The sequence below is a fragment of the Sphaeramia orbicularis genome, chromosome 2 (assembly GCF_902148855.1).
Source record: "Sphaeramia orbicularis chromosome 2, fSphaOr1.1, whole genome shotgun sequence".
Classification (NCBI taxonomy): domain Eukaryota; kingdom Metazoa; phylum Chordata; class Actinopteri; order Kurtiformes; family Apogonidae; genus Sphaeramia; species Sphaeramia orbicularis.
The window spans coordinates 12,708,029-12,723,568 of record NC_043958.1 but is presented as its reverse complement, the minus strand read 5'-3'; the positions used below and the strand labels follow the sequence as shown (position 1 = coordinate 12,723,568).

At 39.6% G+C, this 15,540-nt stretch overlaps 1 protein-coding gene across 1 annotated transcript in view; it reads right to left on the bottom strand.

Moving 5' to 3' along the window:
- atp1a1a.1 (ATPase Na+/K+ transporting subunit alpha 1a, tandem duplicate 1) overlaps window positions 1-14,113 on the bottom strand; it is a 31,837-nt gene extending 17,724 nt beyond the window's left edge. The window contains exon 1 of the mRNA XM_030158387.1: window positions 13,894-14,113. Within this exon, the coding sequence (XP_030014247.1) occupies window positions 13,894-13,905 (12 nt within the window). The 5' untranslated portion in view covers window positions 13,906-14,113. The remainder of the gene's footprint in view (window positions 1-13,893) is intronic.
- Between the last annotated feature and the right edge of the window lie 1,427 nt (window positions 14,114-15,540).

The following is a 15,540-nucleotide window of genomic DNA, read 5'->3' as shown; positions in this document are numbered from 1 at the left end:
GGAATAGAAAGAGGGAGGGGAGAAGCTGGAGACTGATGGCCACTGAACATTGTAGAAATCAGGAGGAAGGCGACCCAACATGAGTTCTAGGACTGCACGATATTGGAAAAAACTGACGTTGTGACTTTTTTTTAACCATGTGATATACACTACAAACAAAAAGTTAAGGATATTTTGAATTTTTTGGCAATTTTTTTCAGTTGGGATTCTTGCACAGCGCTTTTTAATTTTTTGTGTGTGAACTGAATTGAAACACATTTTTTTAATGACCAGACATAGTTTTATTTACAAATGGCAAAAATGACAAAAAAATTACCAAAAAAAAGAAATATCCTTAACTATTTGTTTGTAGTGTATATTGTAATATGAAAAAATACTCAGGAGGATATAATAGCCGTTTGGTGCTGACGTAAATGGTCAAACAAATTAGTTGTGTTTCCTCTGATTGTGGCAACAGGTGCAAGACATTATCGACACAGAACACGTGTTTCAATATCATCCTTCTTGTACCCGAAATAATTCCATATAACTGACATTACTTTTCTTTTTGGCACCAAGTCTTTGTTCTTGGTGATTTTCTCGTTTGTTGCTCATTTTTCAAAGTTGTTACCAGCGCCTCACTCAAACCTGATTAAGAACGATTGTGATTGGTGGATCACCTTGCGCAGTGTGTGTCACATACCCTTGAAATTAGATGAGAAAATGTCGAGTTCATTTTCCTCCTACTTTGCACAACCTGCGATGCCACTATTTGCGATGATGATGCTCAAACGATATATGGTGCAGCTCTAATGAGATCGCTTACAAACACTGTTCAAATACTGTAATTTATCTCCAAAACCCCGGTTGCTAAAACACCACCATATCTGCGTTCACAACTCCCCATTCATAACTCCATCCATACTCTTCATTCCAGCAGTTTCATTAAACTCCACATTCCCAAAGTCCGTACCATTCTCTGTCGATCCTCATTCCAATTTTCTGCTGCTAACGATCGGAATTCTTGGCAAAAATCCCTAAAACTCACATCATTCCTACCACTCTCCTCATATAAAAGGTCTGTGAAAGTTACATTTGAGGACCAATGCACCTGTTTTTAGCCTTTCTATTTGTTATTTGACACTGTGTGATTTGTTGTACATGTAATCTGTGCTGTTGTTCATCCTGTTTCTGTGCTGCCTCTTGGCCAGGTCATTATTGGAAATGAGAATCAGTTGTTAACTAACTTACTTTGTTAAATAAAGTCTAAATAAATTAGCATATTCCTGTCATCAGCTGTGTTGGACCAACGTGATATCATGACTCTCATAAATACACACACCACTTTTAATTGTCGTGTTATCTGTATGCATTTTAAGCTTTCCACGTGTCTGTTCATGCCACGCCAAATACCACTCACTGAGGGTTAGGGTTATGTGAACCAGAGATCTTGGCGTAAATTGACACTCGACCTCATTCTTCTGTTGTGGAAGTCAAAAGAGACACCAACTTTTAAAGCCTGGATAACAACAATGATGGATACTCTTCACTAAGAGAGGGTTAGATATACACTTAACAACAAACTGGGAGAATTTGAAAAAATTTGGAAACCAGTGATGTCATATATAGAAGGGCTGGACAGTTAAGATCCACTAGAGAAGCAGTAGCCCACAGCGTAGCACTACCACGATTTATGTCAGTGGCTCTGGGGATGGGGAGGGGGGTTAGGGGGAATTAGGTGAGATGTCACATTGTGTTTTTGTTTTTCTGCCCCCTTCTTTTTTTCCTCCTCACTTTATCAGTGTTGTTTTCTTTTAATTTCTGATTGTGCGTTTGTTATGCTGATATCAAAAATGAAGCATAAGGTACTGATCAGGGGATCTCAAGTCTGTATTATGATAAGGCTTCAGAATAAAAAATATCTGAAACTAATTGACACGTGATCAAACGATGTTGAATAACACGCTAAAGGTCAAAAATGCATACATATAACACGCCAAATACCCTAAGAACTGCCGTGACATACAACGCAATTTCATGGGATCAGTCTCTGTTGGACAGACAGAGCCACTCTGAAATTCTCTCTGCTCCACGCCGCAGCTATGTTCAGTTTATAGACGCCACATCTGGATTTAATTCAGCCATCCACATGGTCAGCTAAGCCAGAGGCATAAAACTTTCACACGGATATAAACACTCTTTTTCTTGTGGAGTGTTTGGAGTATTGGTGCATGATCTGATGATTTTTACATCATAACTGATCTTACAGAAGTCTAGTCTCATTTTGGAAAAAATTCAATTGCATCATTTTTTTTTTTTGGTTTACTCCTGTTTGGCATAAACAAGTACAGGATCAAATAGCTTCACACATTTGTACCTCAAATGTTGTACATGTACACATTGTAGCAGCAGTAGTGTTTTAGATGCAGAGCCGATTATAAAACCAAAACAGAGACGATGAGTTTAAAAATGGTAATAGTTGTCATTTTCAAGCTTTATGTTAAACAGAGCGATGCATGTTATTTTAATTGTTATTTTATTATTAATTGCTTATTCACGGCCAGAAACTGCATTAGAAAATACAGTTGTAAATGGTGTCAGGCTTCAAAATTGTGCATGCTGGTTCACTGGAATGGAATCCGTAGTAGTTACTGGTACCATCAACAATCGCTGCTGTGAAAAAAGACCCACAACTGTTGTGTTTATTTTGCGTTATCAATGTGAAAATATCAATATGAAAATAATGATTCATGGTGGAAATAAAGGTATTGTTAACCCAAAAAGACCCAAACTGCCACTGTCAACCAAAACCAACTACTGATGTAAACTGTTTAATACCTGTTGATCCACTAATTTTATCAATCCATGTAAATAATTGGTGTAGAATACAGTTTGTCATCTTTTCATGGTCATCAGATATGACCCATTTGGACGCTCAGAGGTTCCTTCATTGCTGTGGAAACACCGTCATCTTCTACAACATTGATTCACCAGTAAAACCCATGGAGTTTGATCATTGACAGTGGATGGAGACACTTGGATTATGTAAAAATATCATTTTTTCCTCAGTTTTGTGTGTTTCTGATATGATAACCTTTGAATTTACACTGAGCTTTTATGAACATCTATATGATGAGTGAAATAAATACAGGAAAATATATGATTTACACTGAAAAAAACTCAAACTAAAGAGGATCATATAGCAATAAATGGTGATAAATCAGTTAAGAAAGGTTAAATATAGAGAAAACATTAATTCGGGAACTGCCACAAAAGTACCTGTGGGTCTTTATGGGTTAAACCAACATTGTGTTTTAATGTTTTTAACACAGACAATGATAATCTTTTCTAGATCGCCTGTGATCTACAGTTTATATAAAAATTGAGAGGATCGGCTGCAATACAAATTATAGATATGAATTGACTTGAAGTCAGTGAATGTTACTTAGAGAAGGCCTGAACTCCTGTAAATACTGGTGAATGTGATCCAGGTGTGCTGGTACTGGTTTAAGGTGTAAGTGTGTACATGTACAACAGCTCTAATAATGACAGATCTTGCTTCGAGCCAATCCCACAGACCAAGGGAAAGTGCGTGTTTCAGGTAGGTAACCGGATAAGGTAATGCTAGAAGCTGACATCGATCAGCGGTTAACACTCATATATTATTCAGTGCTGTACAGGGATCAGAGGTGTTAGAATGTTAGCGGTGGGGTGGGGGTGGGGGGTGTTGCCTGCTAAAAGACTACTAATGAGCCGTTTATCTGCATGCAACAGCATAATGTGTGCAGCTGCCATTTTGAAAACCTTTAGGACACATAATAACCCGAGTGTGGCCTAGGCTAACCACTGTCACCAAATATGGACGTCCTGCACACATTCCTGCTCATGGAAATATGCTAACTAACATTTTTTCTACTGCATTAGCCTTTTCAAGTTTCCCAGGGAGTCACCAGAGCAGAGTGTGTGATCCCAGCACATGTTGTTATTGTTGCTCGAGCCCCCTGGCCGGCTAAGCTGGGAAAACACTGAGCCCTGATTCTGGATCAGTGCGGACACATCTTAGCCTCTGGACCCCTGAGGGCCTCCAGGGGCCATCTGGCTTGAGGGAAATAACTCACAAGCAGTGGTCCAGAGTCTCAGACTGACAGGTTCTGTTTGATCATCTACAAACTACAATATCATCACTGCATGAGACTGATCAAAATCCAACAAAGTATCTCAGAAAACTAATTTTACAGTCATCTGATCTGATATATTTTATTATTTTCTTCTTTTGTTTCTGATATCCTATAAAATACAATAAAAAAAGCTGTTACTTTACATTACCACTAACTTTGACAGTTGCCTCTGTGGCACAATGCTTTTCCAGATGTTGCGAAAAGACTTTTGGAAGAGACAATGCAAAAACCAGTACTGCCTGGATCTGAACAATCCCTACGTTCCATTCACAGGAAATCCAGCAAACTGTTTTTCAAGCAATTTGCAACAATTCTCAAGTCCAGTGGAGTTGCCTCTAGTCTTATGAATAGAAACAGGCAAATCAGAATGGTTAGTGATTATTTGTGAAAAATTGCTACCATGCTGAAGATTGAGTTATCAAAGTTATTGTGGATGTTAACAAAGATTCTCATTCACTCTGCTCTTACGTAGTGGTTCCAAATACAGGTATCCTCTTCCATCAGTACTAATAATTGCCACCCACCCTGAACAAAACGTATCAGTAAATGGAGCAACTGAATAAAACTAACTTATACAGCCCCAAACAACACTAAATAGAATGAATATCTACTCTAAATTGTTAAAAATAAAAAAAAAGCTGAATAACAAATGAATGAATGATATTTGGCAACAATCCCAGTCATCAAATTATTTTAAGCAATTTATAGCAGCCTCCATGGTCCTTCATATCAGTAAAAAAAAAAAAAAATTACTTAACAGTAGAAGTCTCTTGCCCGCTACCTGGTTATTAGACATCACAGAATAATCACTAGTTTGTATTTCTGCAGGACCCAAATACCTGTCTTTCAAGTACACTACAAATGTCCTTAGGCAGAATAGAAATGTTCTCAGCTGATTTCAGAGTGTCCTTGATAACAAGAGAGATTGAAACTAAAAATGTGCTTGTGTTCTGGACAGCATCTCCCATATTAGCCCAGCAGCTGTTTACATCTGACAAGCGACAGTCAAAACCAGAACAGCCCTCCCCTCCCCGCTGTCTACACTTTCCTCCGCCGACAGAGCAAATTGAAAAGTCAAGTTTCCCGGCTGAGTTGTCTCAAAGTCTGGCCAACTGTGATTTCTCCCTTTGCGCTGCAGCCAAAGTTATGTTGTTTTCATTGCTGTCTCGCTTGGTTTATTCAGTCACGGCACTGGATTGGCATCTTTCATCTAGAGTCTATGTCGAGCACAGCCAATCTTTATCAATTTGTCCGAAATAAAAACACACTGCTAACAAGCTGTTGTTGCTTTGCTATTATCAATCAACACATGGTGTTTCCAATTAGACAACAACAGATTGAACAAAAATTTAACAAGATGACACACATTCACACGTATCTACAGCATCACCCTCAGGTTTTGTTCTGTCTTTAGAACAGTCTATGAGAGTGGGTTCCGCTCACTACACATGATTGATATCCTCTTTACTTTTTTACACTGGTGCACCTGTCAGTCTACATTTACTTTTATAATACTTATATTCACAGACTGATTTATAGCATCTGCCTCCATTTCATACAGTCGCCGAAAAAAGTATTAGACCACCCTTGTTTTCTTCAATTTCTTGTTTGTTTTAATGCCTGGTACAACTAAAGGGACATTTGTTTGGTCAAAAATAATGATAACAACAAAAATAGTTCATAAGAGTTTAAATTCAGAGCTGATATCTATGCATTTTCCATGTTTTCTTGATAATAACCAAAATCACTTCAGTTCTTACATCAATATCTATGGCACTGTACTGACAAAAACAGTGCTTCTAGGCATTCCATGTTTTCTTTTTTGTCTGTTTTCATCACATGATACACACAGGAGTTAGTACTTGATTGCATAAGCATTGTAACTGATGACTTTTGATGGTCTAATCATTTTTTTCCGTGACTCTAAGACATTTCATAAGACAGTATCAGGTGGGTGCACTGTGATATCAGATTGGATATTATTCTATAGCTTGTTTCGGCTCACTTTTCTTAGTTGGGTTGTACAGAAATGAGTGAACCCAACTCCAACTCACTTTTTGTTCAATTCTGTGGCAGCACTTCACCTCACAGTTACAGATCCAGCTACAAATGAGACATCACAGACTCACCATTACGTAGCACTTATGCTTTATTCAACTACTTAATCTGGGATTTTTCCAAAAGTCTTAATGTTGGAATATAGTTTATACATAATATTTTCCCTCTTTTGCATTTACAGCAATATAAGTGCCTCTACAGTGTCTAGCATTAAAAAAAGCAGTCTGAACAGTCAAGATGTTGCTACTGTGTGATCCAGGTAAAATCAGCACTTATTACTGAGGTCATAAACTTTATTTAGGTCTCCTTAACTTGAAGACCTTAACGAATGCAGACCTTTTAGTGATGGGTGATGAAGCTCCTGATGTGGATGCAGGCATTTGTTAATTCTTAATTTAAATGTTTTCTTGCTCGAGATGAAGCAGGCTTTCTAATGTGTTACTGTAATATGAATGTTTTGGCTTTGCTGAAGTTTTATATCGTGTTAATTGATTAAATGGAGGTTGTGGGCAAGAACACACTACAGGGACAATCGAGTTCATGTGCTCTCTGAAGACGTAGAACCAAAGAAAAGGCTTATCACATTGCCCATGAAAACAAACCTCATCAATGCAGTTCCCATCAGACACACAAAATAGGTTCGAAAATATAATGAAAACATAACCTGCTACAATAAGGTGTCTACAAATATAGCAAAAATAAATCAGCAAACTCATTTTACATTATTTTACCACGGGTTTCCATCAACAGTAAATGCCTCATCCTTGAGCCAGACCTTGTTGAACTTACACTTGTAAATTCAACTAATTAGTAAGAGAAGCAGCTTTTTTTTGAGGAGAGACCACATTAGCCCACACGGCACATCATTACACATTAGCTTGGTGTGCTCTGATAAATTGGCTGGGTTGCACAGTTTGCCTTGGTGCTCCAAAAATATACAAGGAGTGAGACGAGAGTCCATGCTTTGTGAAATTAATTATTGCTTCATAATCCTCTCAATTTGAACCCATCATATTCACATTTAAAGCCTAAAATTTAGTCTGTAGAAACCATCCATGCACAACAATGTCATTTTATCACTTTGACTTAATATAATATTGTGTTCTGTGAAGATACATGCTGTTAATGACACTACTCACCAGCATGTCGGCATGTTAATGTTCCCAGTTATTTAGAATATATTTGATTTAAAGCATTAACACCATGCATCCCAGGCTTTCAGATATAGAGTCCCTTCAGAGGCAAAATAATTAAGCCACTCCTGTCCTTGACGAGCAGTGTTCAAGGTCAGTACCACCTCCCCTTAGCAACTGTAAATATGAAGGATGCAGGACGAGGATGTATTGACAGGAGGACTAAGTAGTCTGGAGGATAAAGGGAAGGTGCGCTGAGCTGAAATTAAGGCATTAAAGGAGAGGGAAGCTGACAGGAGGGAAGAAGCAAATGAAAAACAAACTGTGTGGAATCTCTCACAAACACTCTCTCACCCAGTGGACACAGAACAATGGCCCTTTGTTCTATTTCCATAAAATCTGCATCAAAAAAACAGACAAAGGCTCAGAAATATTTTCCTGTCACTATTAAGACCACGGGTACGTTGGTTACTTCATCTTCGGACCACCAGTGTGTCTTCTGCAGACTTTACAAACATAGAGCATGTGGGGATATAACATTATTACATAACAAACATGATGTCATTCTGCAAGGTTTGGTTGCACGACACCTGTACTGTGCTGTCCCAAAAGCTTCAAGATGCTACATGGATTCACCAAGAATTCATCAAAAGTCCACATCAACAATAAGTCAAATACTGCAGAAGCACATTCTGGGCATATTTCCTGGTGGGAAAAAAACACCAATATTTTTGCACGCTGATGCAGCAACACAGCATTAAGTTGTAAACTAGTAATAAATCTAACCAAACAGAGAGGCACATATAAAAGCTGTTTTAGTCATTTCAGGTGTGTATACATTATAAAAAATAATGGGCATGCACAAGAAGTGGTGATAACATTTAAAAATGTACACTTTAGAAGCTATTTCTAATGTTTTACCTGTTTTCATGTGAATGACGGGCCAAAATGAAGAGGAAAAACTTTCTGTTAACACTATGTCTATTTGTTTTTTGTTTATTTGATTGTTTGTTTTGATGATGCCTATGTCATTATTATTTGTATTTTCAATGTTTTTTTAATTTATAGCAAATGAGTGATGTATGAATGTTGGCTGTTTTATGTTTTGTTTCTGTCAGCTGCCTAGGGACTGCAGATGAAAAGTAGTTATTTTTACTAATTCTGGCATATTTACATAGGTGTACTTTTTATACAGCAATGTTCATAAATGTGCACGGACCCTATTAAATAAACCAATAAAATAAAAAAACAATGAATTCTGATCATTAATTCATTAACATGAGCTTCTGTTATAGCAACACACTGACTAAACACTACATACATGTAAGGAAGCTAAATAACAACTTTGTGAAAAGTCAAAGGGGGATACTAGATGTTAAGATTAAGGCCTTTGTAGGACAAACCACCATGGAATGCATCTATAAACAGAAAAGAAAAGAAAAACATCAGATTTTATGAGGCATCTTTCCTCATTTCTTCTTTCCCGACAGAACATCCTAAGGCTCAAACAAACATTAAAGGAGAAAGTTCGGTCAAGCAGGCACATATTTTAAAGCACACACACTTTCTGCAGGCTGACTTGAATTCCTATGAACAGTCCCTTCCAGTGCCAGGGTCTTTTACCAGACACACAAGCTGTTCATTCAACTGTGCACACACACTCACACACACACAGTATTGGGACTTTGCCCGGTTGCTACCGGCGACTATTGCCACACCTCTTGAGATATGTGAATGGACAGAATCACGTGTCTTTGGCCCTCCCATGTGTCTTTCTCTCCCCTTTCTTCCCATGTCCCCCTCTGCTCACCCATTCCTCTCCCTCCTCCTTTTCTCTTTCATTTCCTCCAACTGCCCCTTTTCATGTTTAAACAGAGAATACAAAGTGTTTTAACTTACACCGGGTCATACTTAACACTCCATCCACGTCCTAACCAACTTCCAGCACAGACCACAAAAAAACCCAGTGAATGAATCAATGCCTTCACTTGTTGGAAACTGTCAGCACTTCTATACAGCCAGAACGGCACAGACTATTACTCACAGATCTAGAAAACCTCCATATAAAGTGCTTTCCTCTTCTACAATACTTTTACAGTTGTTCATGCAAATCATCACAGAGAAACACTGAACATCTTCCAGTGTGCAGTCTGGCCCCTCACAGTTCAGCATACCATTACTCACCCAGATGCAGCTTTTACGAGGCTTAAATTTTAATGACGACAAAGATATCAAATTTAATCAAGTCAAAATCTTCTGTAATGATAGGCCACAGTAGGAATTTCTCAGAGGAAGGAAATGCTGGCAGCCAACTTCAAACTGCTACGCATCCATCTTAAAATTTGGCAGAAAACAAATTAGGATAAAATAAAGATACAAGCAATGATTGCATATATTATGTCGTCAGGGAATATTTCAGCATGAAATAAACCGCTGCTCTTTCTGTGGGGAAAAACAGTCTGTAAAGAGCTGAATAGAGTATCTGGGCTAGAATGAATGAACCAGTAAATCCCTTTTCCCTGTTCAGGCCTTAGCCCCTCCTCCGTGACATTAACAGGCCAAGACTCCATAGTTGCGAGTTGCATCATCTCCCTCAAGTGAGGAAACATCTCATTCATGGATCTAAACTTTGAAGAAAAAAACCAAACAGCACAGTGATTCGGGTGAAAGTCATGAAGATCTGGAATGTGGCGCGTCTTTTCCTGGCATGGAAAAAAAATCATATTTCCTCATTTTGGGGAATGCACAGACAGAGACAGTGAAGCAGTGTGCTCTGGAGTGTGTTATTTTTAATGTGCATGTTCCACTTTTGCTGAGCAACAGGCTTGCAGGGAAAGTTCAAAGAGCTGCCACAGAAAACAAATCGCATAGCTCACGCTGCTTCACCAAACAGAGGCGGACAGAGCTGGCATGTGAGAGAATGGGAGAAACAGATGGGGATTCAAGAAGGAACGGAGATGCCCTCAGAGATGGATGATCGATGCACATAAAAGTTATTATAGCACAAACCAAAAAAGGATGGGAGTGAATAGAGGTATAACAGTGATGCAAACAGACAAAAAAAAAGGGAGTGAACGATGGAGTGTGAGGAGAAAAAAAGAAAGGAGGAGACAGGGAGTACGCTGTGTTCTGTCACAGACAACGGGTGGCGTGTGACAAAAGCCCTGGTTAATACACAATGACTGCCAAGCGGAAAGAATGTTAAATCCTCAGAGAGAGAGAGGGAGAGAGGGAGAGGTAGAAGGAAAACAGGTACAAACACACTGGGTAAAAAAAGAGAGAGAACAAGAGGGAAACGGACTGTAAAGAATGGATGTGAAGGAGTAGTCGGGGTGCCCCTTTGGCAGAGATTAAAAGCGGCCGAGGGCTGACATGGTAGGTCAGTTTACAGTGGGAAGGATGGTGTGAAAAATAGCCAATGGCAGAGGGAGGAGGGCTCGGTTTTGGTTGAGTGTTGCCATCTCTGGCCAAATAAGAGACCGTCCTGCATTTGTGACATTTATACCCTGCATTTTCCTCCTGAATCTGAAAAACATACTTTATGCCGTTTATGTGTGAAGTTAGAAGGTGTGAAGAGCAGCTGGGTGAAGCAAATTTCATGGTTGTTCATATAATGGAAAGCAGCTGAGAAATATACCTTTAAAAAGCCAAAAAGATGGGATATGAATTAGCAAGAACGTGATGATACGGTGAAATATACGTCAGTAAGTAGTTCGAGGTCTTAACACAATTGAGTCTTTGCATGTAAACCAGTATGAGAAGACATAATATCACAAAACTCAAATCTAACAGTATTTTCTTATACTCTTAAGAAGTTTGATCAAACAGTTAAATATTTCTCTCCCAGAAGTAGAGAATTATTTTATCAGGAAAAGACTCTTAGCTTTGAGGAAGCGCCTTAAAACGTATATGAAAGACAATAAAAATGAATTGCAGTGTTTGACTGAGATGCCATTCATTATCATGACTGCACTATGTAAAGTAATGTGTCAAAAAATGAGCTAATTACGATCACGGTATGTTTTCCAATTGCTGCCAAGTTCATAATTCAGTAGCTTAGGGTGAGAAGTTCTGAAAGGCTGAGTCAGGTGATGTGATGAAATATTAAGCTGGATTCCCCTCATCAGCTGTCTCCCAGTTCCTACTCTGCATCGCTGCCCAGTTAACCAGTCAGCGCAGATCCTGCAGTTAGGACAGGTGCCGCATTGCCTCCCTCATCACTTCATGTATATTTAATGAGGTGCATGTCTACAGCCACTTTTCACAGGAAAAATGAGCAGAAACAAAAAAACTGACTCACTTCAAAAATAGAGAAGTTAAGCTCCAGTTATCATCCATCACTTTGGAACTATGCAACGGATCACTCATTAAGGGACTCGATACTGCAGTTTTGCAGTTTTTCCTCCTTTCTCAACCCCACCCCTCCTCCTCTTCCTTCTCATCTCTACCATGTCTGAGAGCCAAGTTGCTCAAAAGTGGCAATGCGGCAACTGGTGCTTCTTGGCTCCCCCTAATATCACCCCCTCCGCCCTCGCTGAAGCTATCAATCTCAGTCTCTGCTCTCGCTCCTCTCTCAGCTCAGTTGCTTTTGTCTGTTTATTTCACTACGCTGCAGACGTGATGAGAAAACACTCAAATCATTCAAAAGGCCAGCAAAAGGGATAATCTCATATTGGAAATGAACAGTAGGCCCCTCAAGTCCAAAATATGAGGGGTGGTAAAAAAAAACAAAATAATAATGAGAACTGATTGGCTCTTTTTATACCTGGGTTTCTTCTCCATTACAATAAAACTTCTCTTCTTCCTCTGTAGTGGTGATAATCTCATTCAAGTCTAGCGATTTGTCTGTGCCAGCACTGGATATATCACAGAAGAGGAGAGGACTGGAGGAGAGGAAAGAGAGGAGAGGAGAGACGCAGTGGGGAAGTAAAGAGGGGTTGGATGGGGGCAGGGCATGGCTTTTATAGCATATGTGAGGAGGGGAAAAAAAAAAAAAAAAAGGCACTGCAACCATGAAGCGAGGAGAGAGTGAGCAAACATTTTAGAATCCTAAATGAGAGAAGAGGAGGAAGGAAGCCAGACTGAATGAGCCACTCTGCTTCACATCTCCCGCCAGATCTCGGAGCATCTTTCCTCCCCCCCCCCCCCCCCGCTCCCTCCTTCCACCTCTCCATCCCTCGCAGGCTGAATCTCTAATGAGTGTTTGTGCTGCGCAGCATGGCAGGGTGTGGCAACTTATTGATATTTAATACAACAGGATTCAGTTCCATCCTATACATTTCACGCATGCGGAGAATAAAAGAGTATCGAGTCTAAATATCACATGAGGAAAACAATCGGGCTGATGTCAAATCTAGGAGGCAGGGTGGAGTTAGAGTACAGCCTACTGTCTAAACATACTAAACAGCAGGACAGATATAGGAATGAAGAGTTGGAAACCTAGCAAAACACAACCATCCACAAACTATAAGACAAAAACAGATATTCAACCTGTGCTTCATGTATTATTTTATATACTTTCTTTAAAAAAAAAAAAAAACAATTACATTTCATCTAATCAGCTCTTTCTGCGAGATCAGTGATCCCAATCTGCACATCAATATCAGGCATTTGGCAAATATAATCAGACAATTCATTTTATATAGGCAGCTACAGTCCCTTATATGTCTCTTTATTACAGCATCACAAATGCATTTACCTAAAAAGCAGCTGTATTCCAAGATGTTACCCTAAAAGCTGAGAAGATGTGACTTTGGATAAGTTGGAGATAAATTGGTGACAGAGCTCCAAATCCTAGTAGAGGAGGCAAAAAAAAAAAGAAAAAAAAAAGGGTTGGACTTGAAAGATATCCCTCCCACTGCTGTTTTACCCAGAATACAGCAGTTTGGGGGAAAAGAAGAGTGCTATCTATATATATTAGAATAATGTGACCCAAGTAGCAAAGCAACACATGTTTCTGTTTTGACAAGTGGGAGAAAACCTCAAATATGGCGCTTTTTGGGAGAGAATAGTAAATATATATGGTATTGAAACTATTTCCCCGACTAAATTAACCCCCCAGACCGTGAAATAGTCCCTTTTGGCCGTTATATCTCAGTTGAAATGGCATTATTTCCACAGCTGCACCGTCGTAGCTAATACTGTTACACAGGAAAACTTTGACAGTCCACATAACGGGAGCACATCCCGTTATGTAACCGGACACACAACCGTCTGAAGGCGCTGAGGAGCATCTTTGTAACCGAGGTGGAAACTTATCTGTGGGACTTATTTCCCCCTGCTTGTCTCAATACACGGTCATGAGGGAATGGGGGGGAGTCTACCAACACGGAAGTCCTCAGAGTAGTTGAAGCTAAAGAAGGCGTTTTAACAAAAAGGTTTAACACATGACAACCTCGCGACAATAATCACCACTTTTCGTCAACCACTTGTCAGAATAGTCAACATTACTTTTAACCACGCCCAACTTTATTCAGAAGGGGACACAAGCAACAACGAAGTCAGACGAAGACAAAAAAGAAAAAAAAAAAAAAAATCATACTCACTCCTCTTCCCATGGTTGCTAAGATGTGGACTGAATTCTTCCCACTTCAAGTAAAAATTGAGGACAAAAATCCACCTTAAAAAATATATATATACAGTAAAAAAAATTTAACACAAAATAAAACTCCTGGATGTACCCCTATATTTTTTTTAATTTTTCTATTTTTTTTTTTTTTTTCTTCTGCACGTGTCACTCCTCCGGCACGCACATCCGAGCTCGCGAACCGCAGCGGCAGACCCTCCACTACTTATAGACGGCGTTCCTTCCATTGTGACGTCGACGCCGTTCGCCATGGTAACCCCACGGATGGAGGCGGGGCGTCCTCCATTATTGGGCGTTTTTCTTCTGCTTTTTTTTTTTTTTTTTTTTTATCTTGCCATCCAGCACACACATGCAAAACACACATCATTTATCATAGATATGGGCTGCAAGTGAATGAACACAAATATATTCAAACTAAATAGAACATGTTATTGATACTTAATGGAGATGCAACAGTAAAATAAAACAAAACAGACCAATATATTGCGTGGTGTAGCTGTTTTTTTTTTTTGTTTTTTTTTTTTGTGTGTTTCTTTACTGATGGTTGGAGTGATGTCATACTTTCTACATCCAAACTTCAGCAGCTCTTCTGCAAAAAGACATGCACCCAAACGCCTGATTCCTCTCCCCCTCAGCAGGCATAACAGCTGGGTTCGCACACATCTCATTCCCCCTGCTGCTCTGTCAAGGTTGTTGCGTGCTTATAGCAGGCATCCACCTCCTGAACTCTGCTTCTAAACTCAGACCTGCAAAAACTGAATGCTCTACACACACGTCTACTACAGACACACTGCACACAAGCATTGCATTTCCTCATCGACTGTGTGTTTTTGACACCACCGTCAAGTGCTCTGTGATATGAAAATCTCATAAGTGCCACTCCACTCGAGATTCTCCTAACAGACACAGACCCCTTTTATTCCCCGGGGGCCCCCTGAAAGTATTCCAGCTTCCCCTTCTGAATGCAGAGAGAGCCCCTGTTCTTTGTTTTTGTTGACATATTTCTGTCTACACTGTTACTGGGCTGCAAATAGTTCAGAACCTGACTTTGAACCCCTGTCTGCTTCAGGATGCTCGCTGACCTCTGAACCTCTTTGCAGAGATGGAAGTTAGAGGCAGTGGGCTTCTAGGTTTTTCAATGACAGTGGCAACAGTAAGTTGTTGCTGGAACCCCAGCCGCAGTCCCCTTATGGCCATTTGCATCTGTTCCAGGAGCTCTTAAACCCCTTCATCCCACAACACAAATGAGAGATTTAGTCTTTTATCCCTTGATCTAAGGCTCAAAGCATAAACATTCAGCCACTTGTGGTATGCAAGAAGAAAATACACAAAACCCTCATATTATCATGTATGTTAAGGATAAAGACCAGTAACAAAGCAAGTTATTCACTGTACGCAAACACAGCATTTACAAAATGAACCAAATTTCCTGAATTGCTCTCACGTCTGCAGCTTTAACCAGCTCTATCAGCAGACTGTAATAGATTAGATTTTGAAAGCGACCTCCTCAACCATGAAGTAGACCCAGGCTGACCGAGTCAGCTGTTGGAGTGCTATTGTATCTTGATAGGTAGAATGTGTCACTCACTGTCTGGCTCCCTGTGTA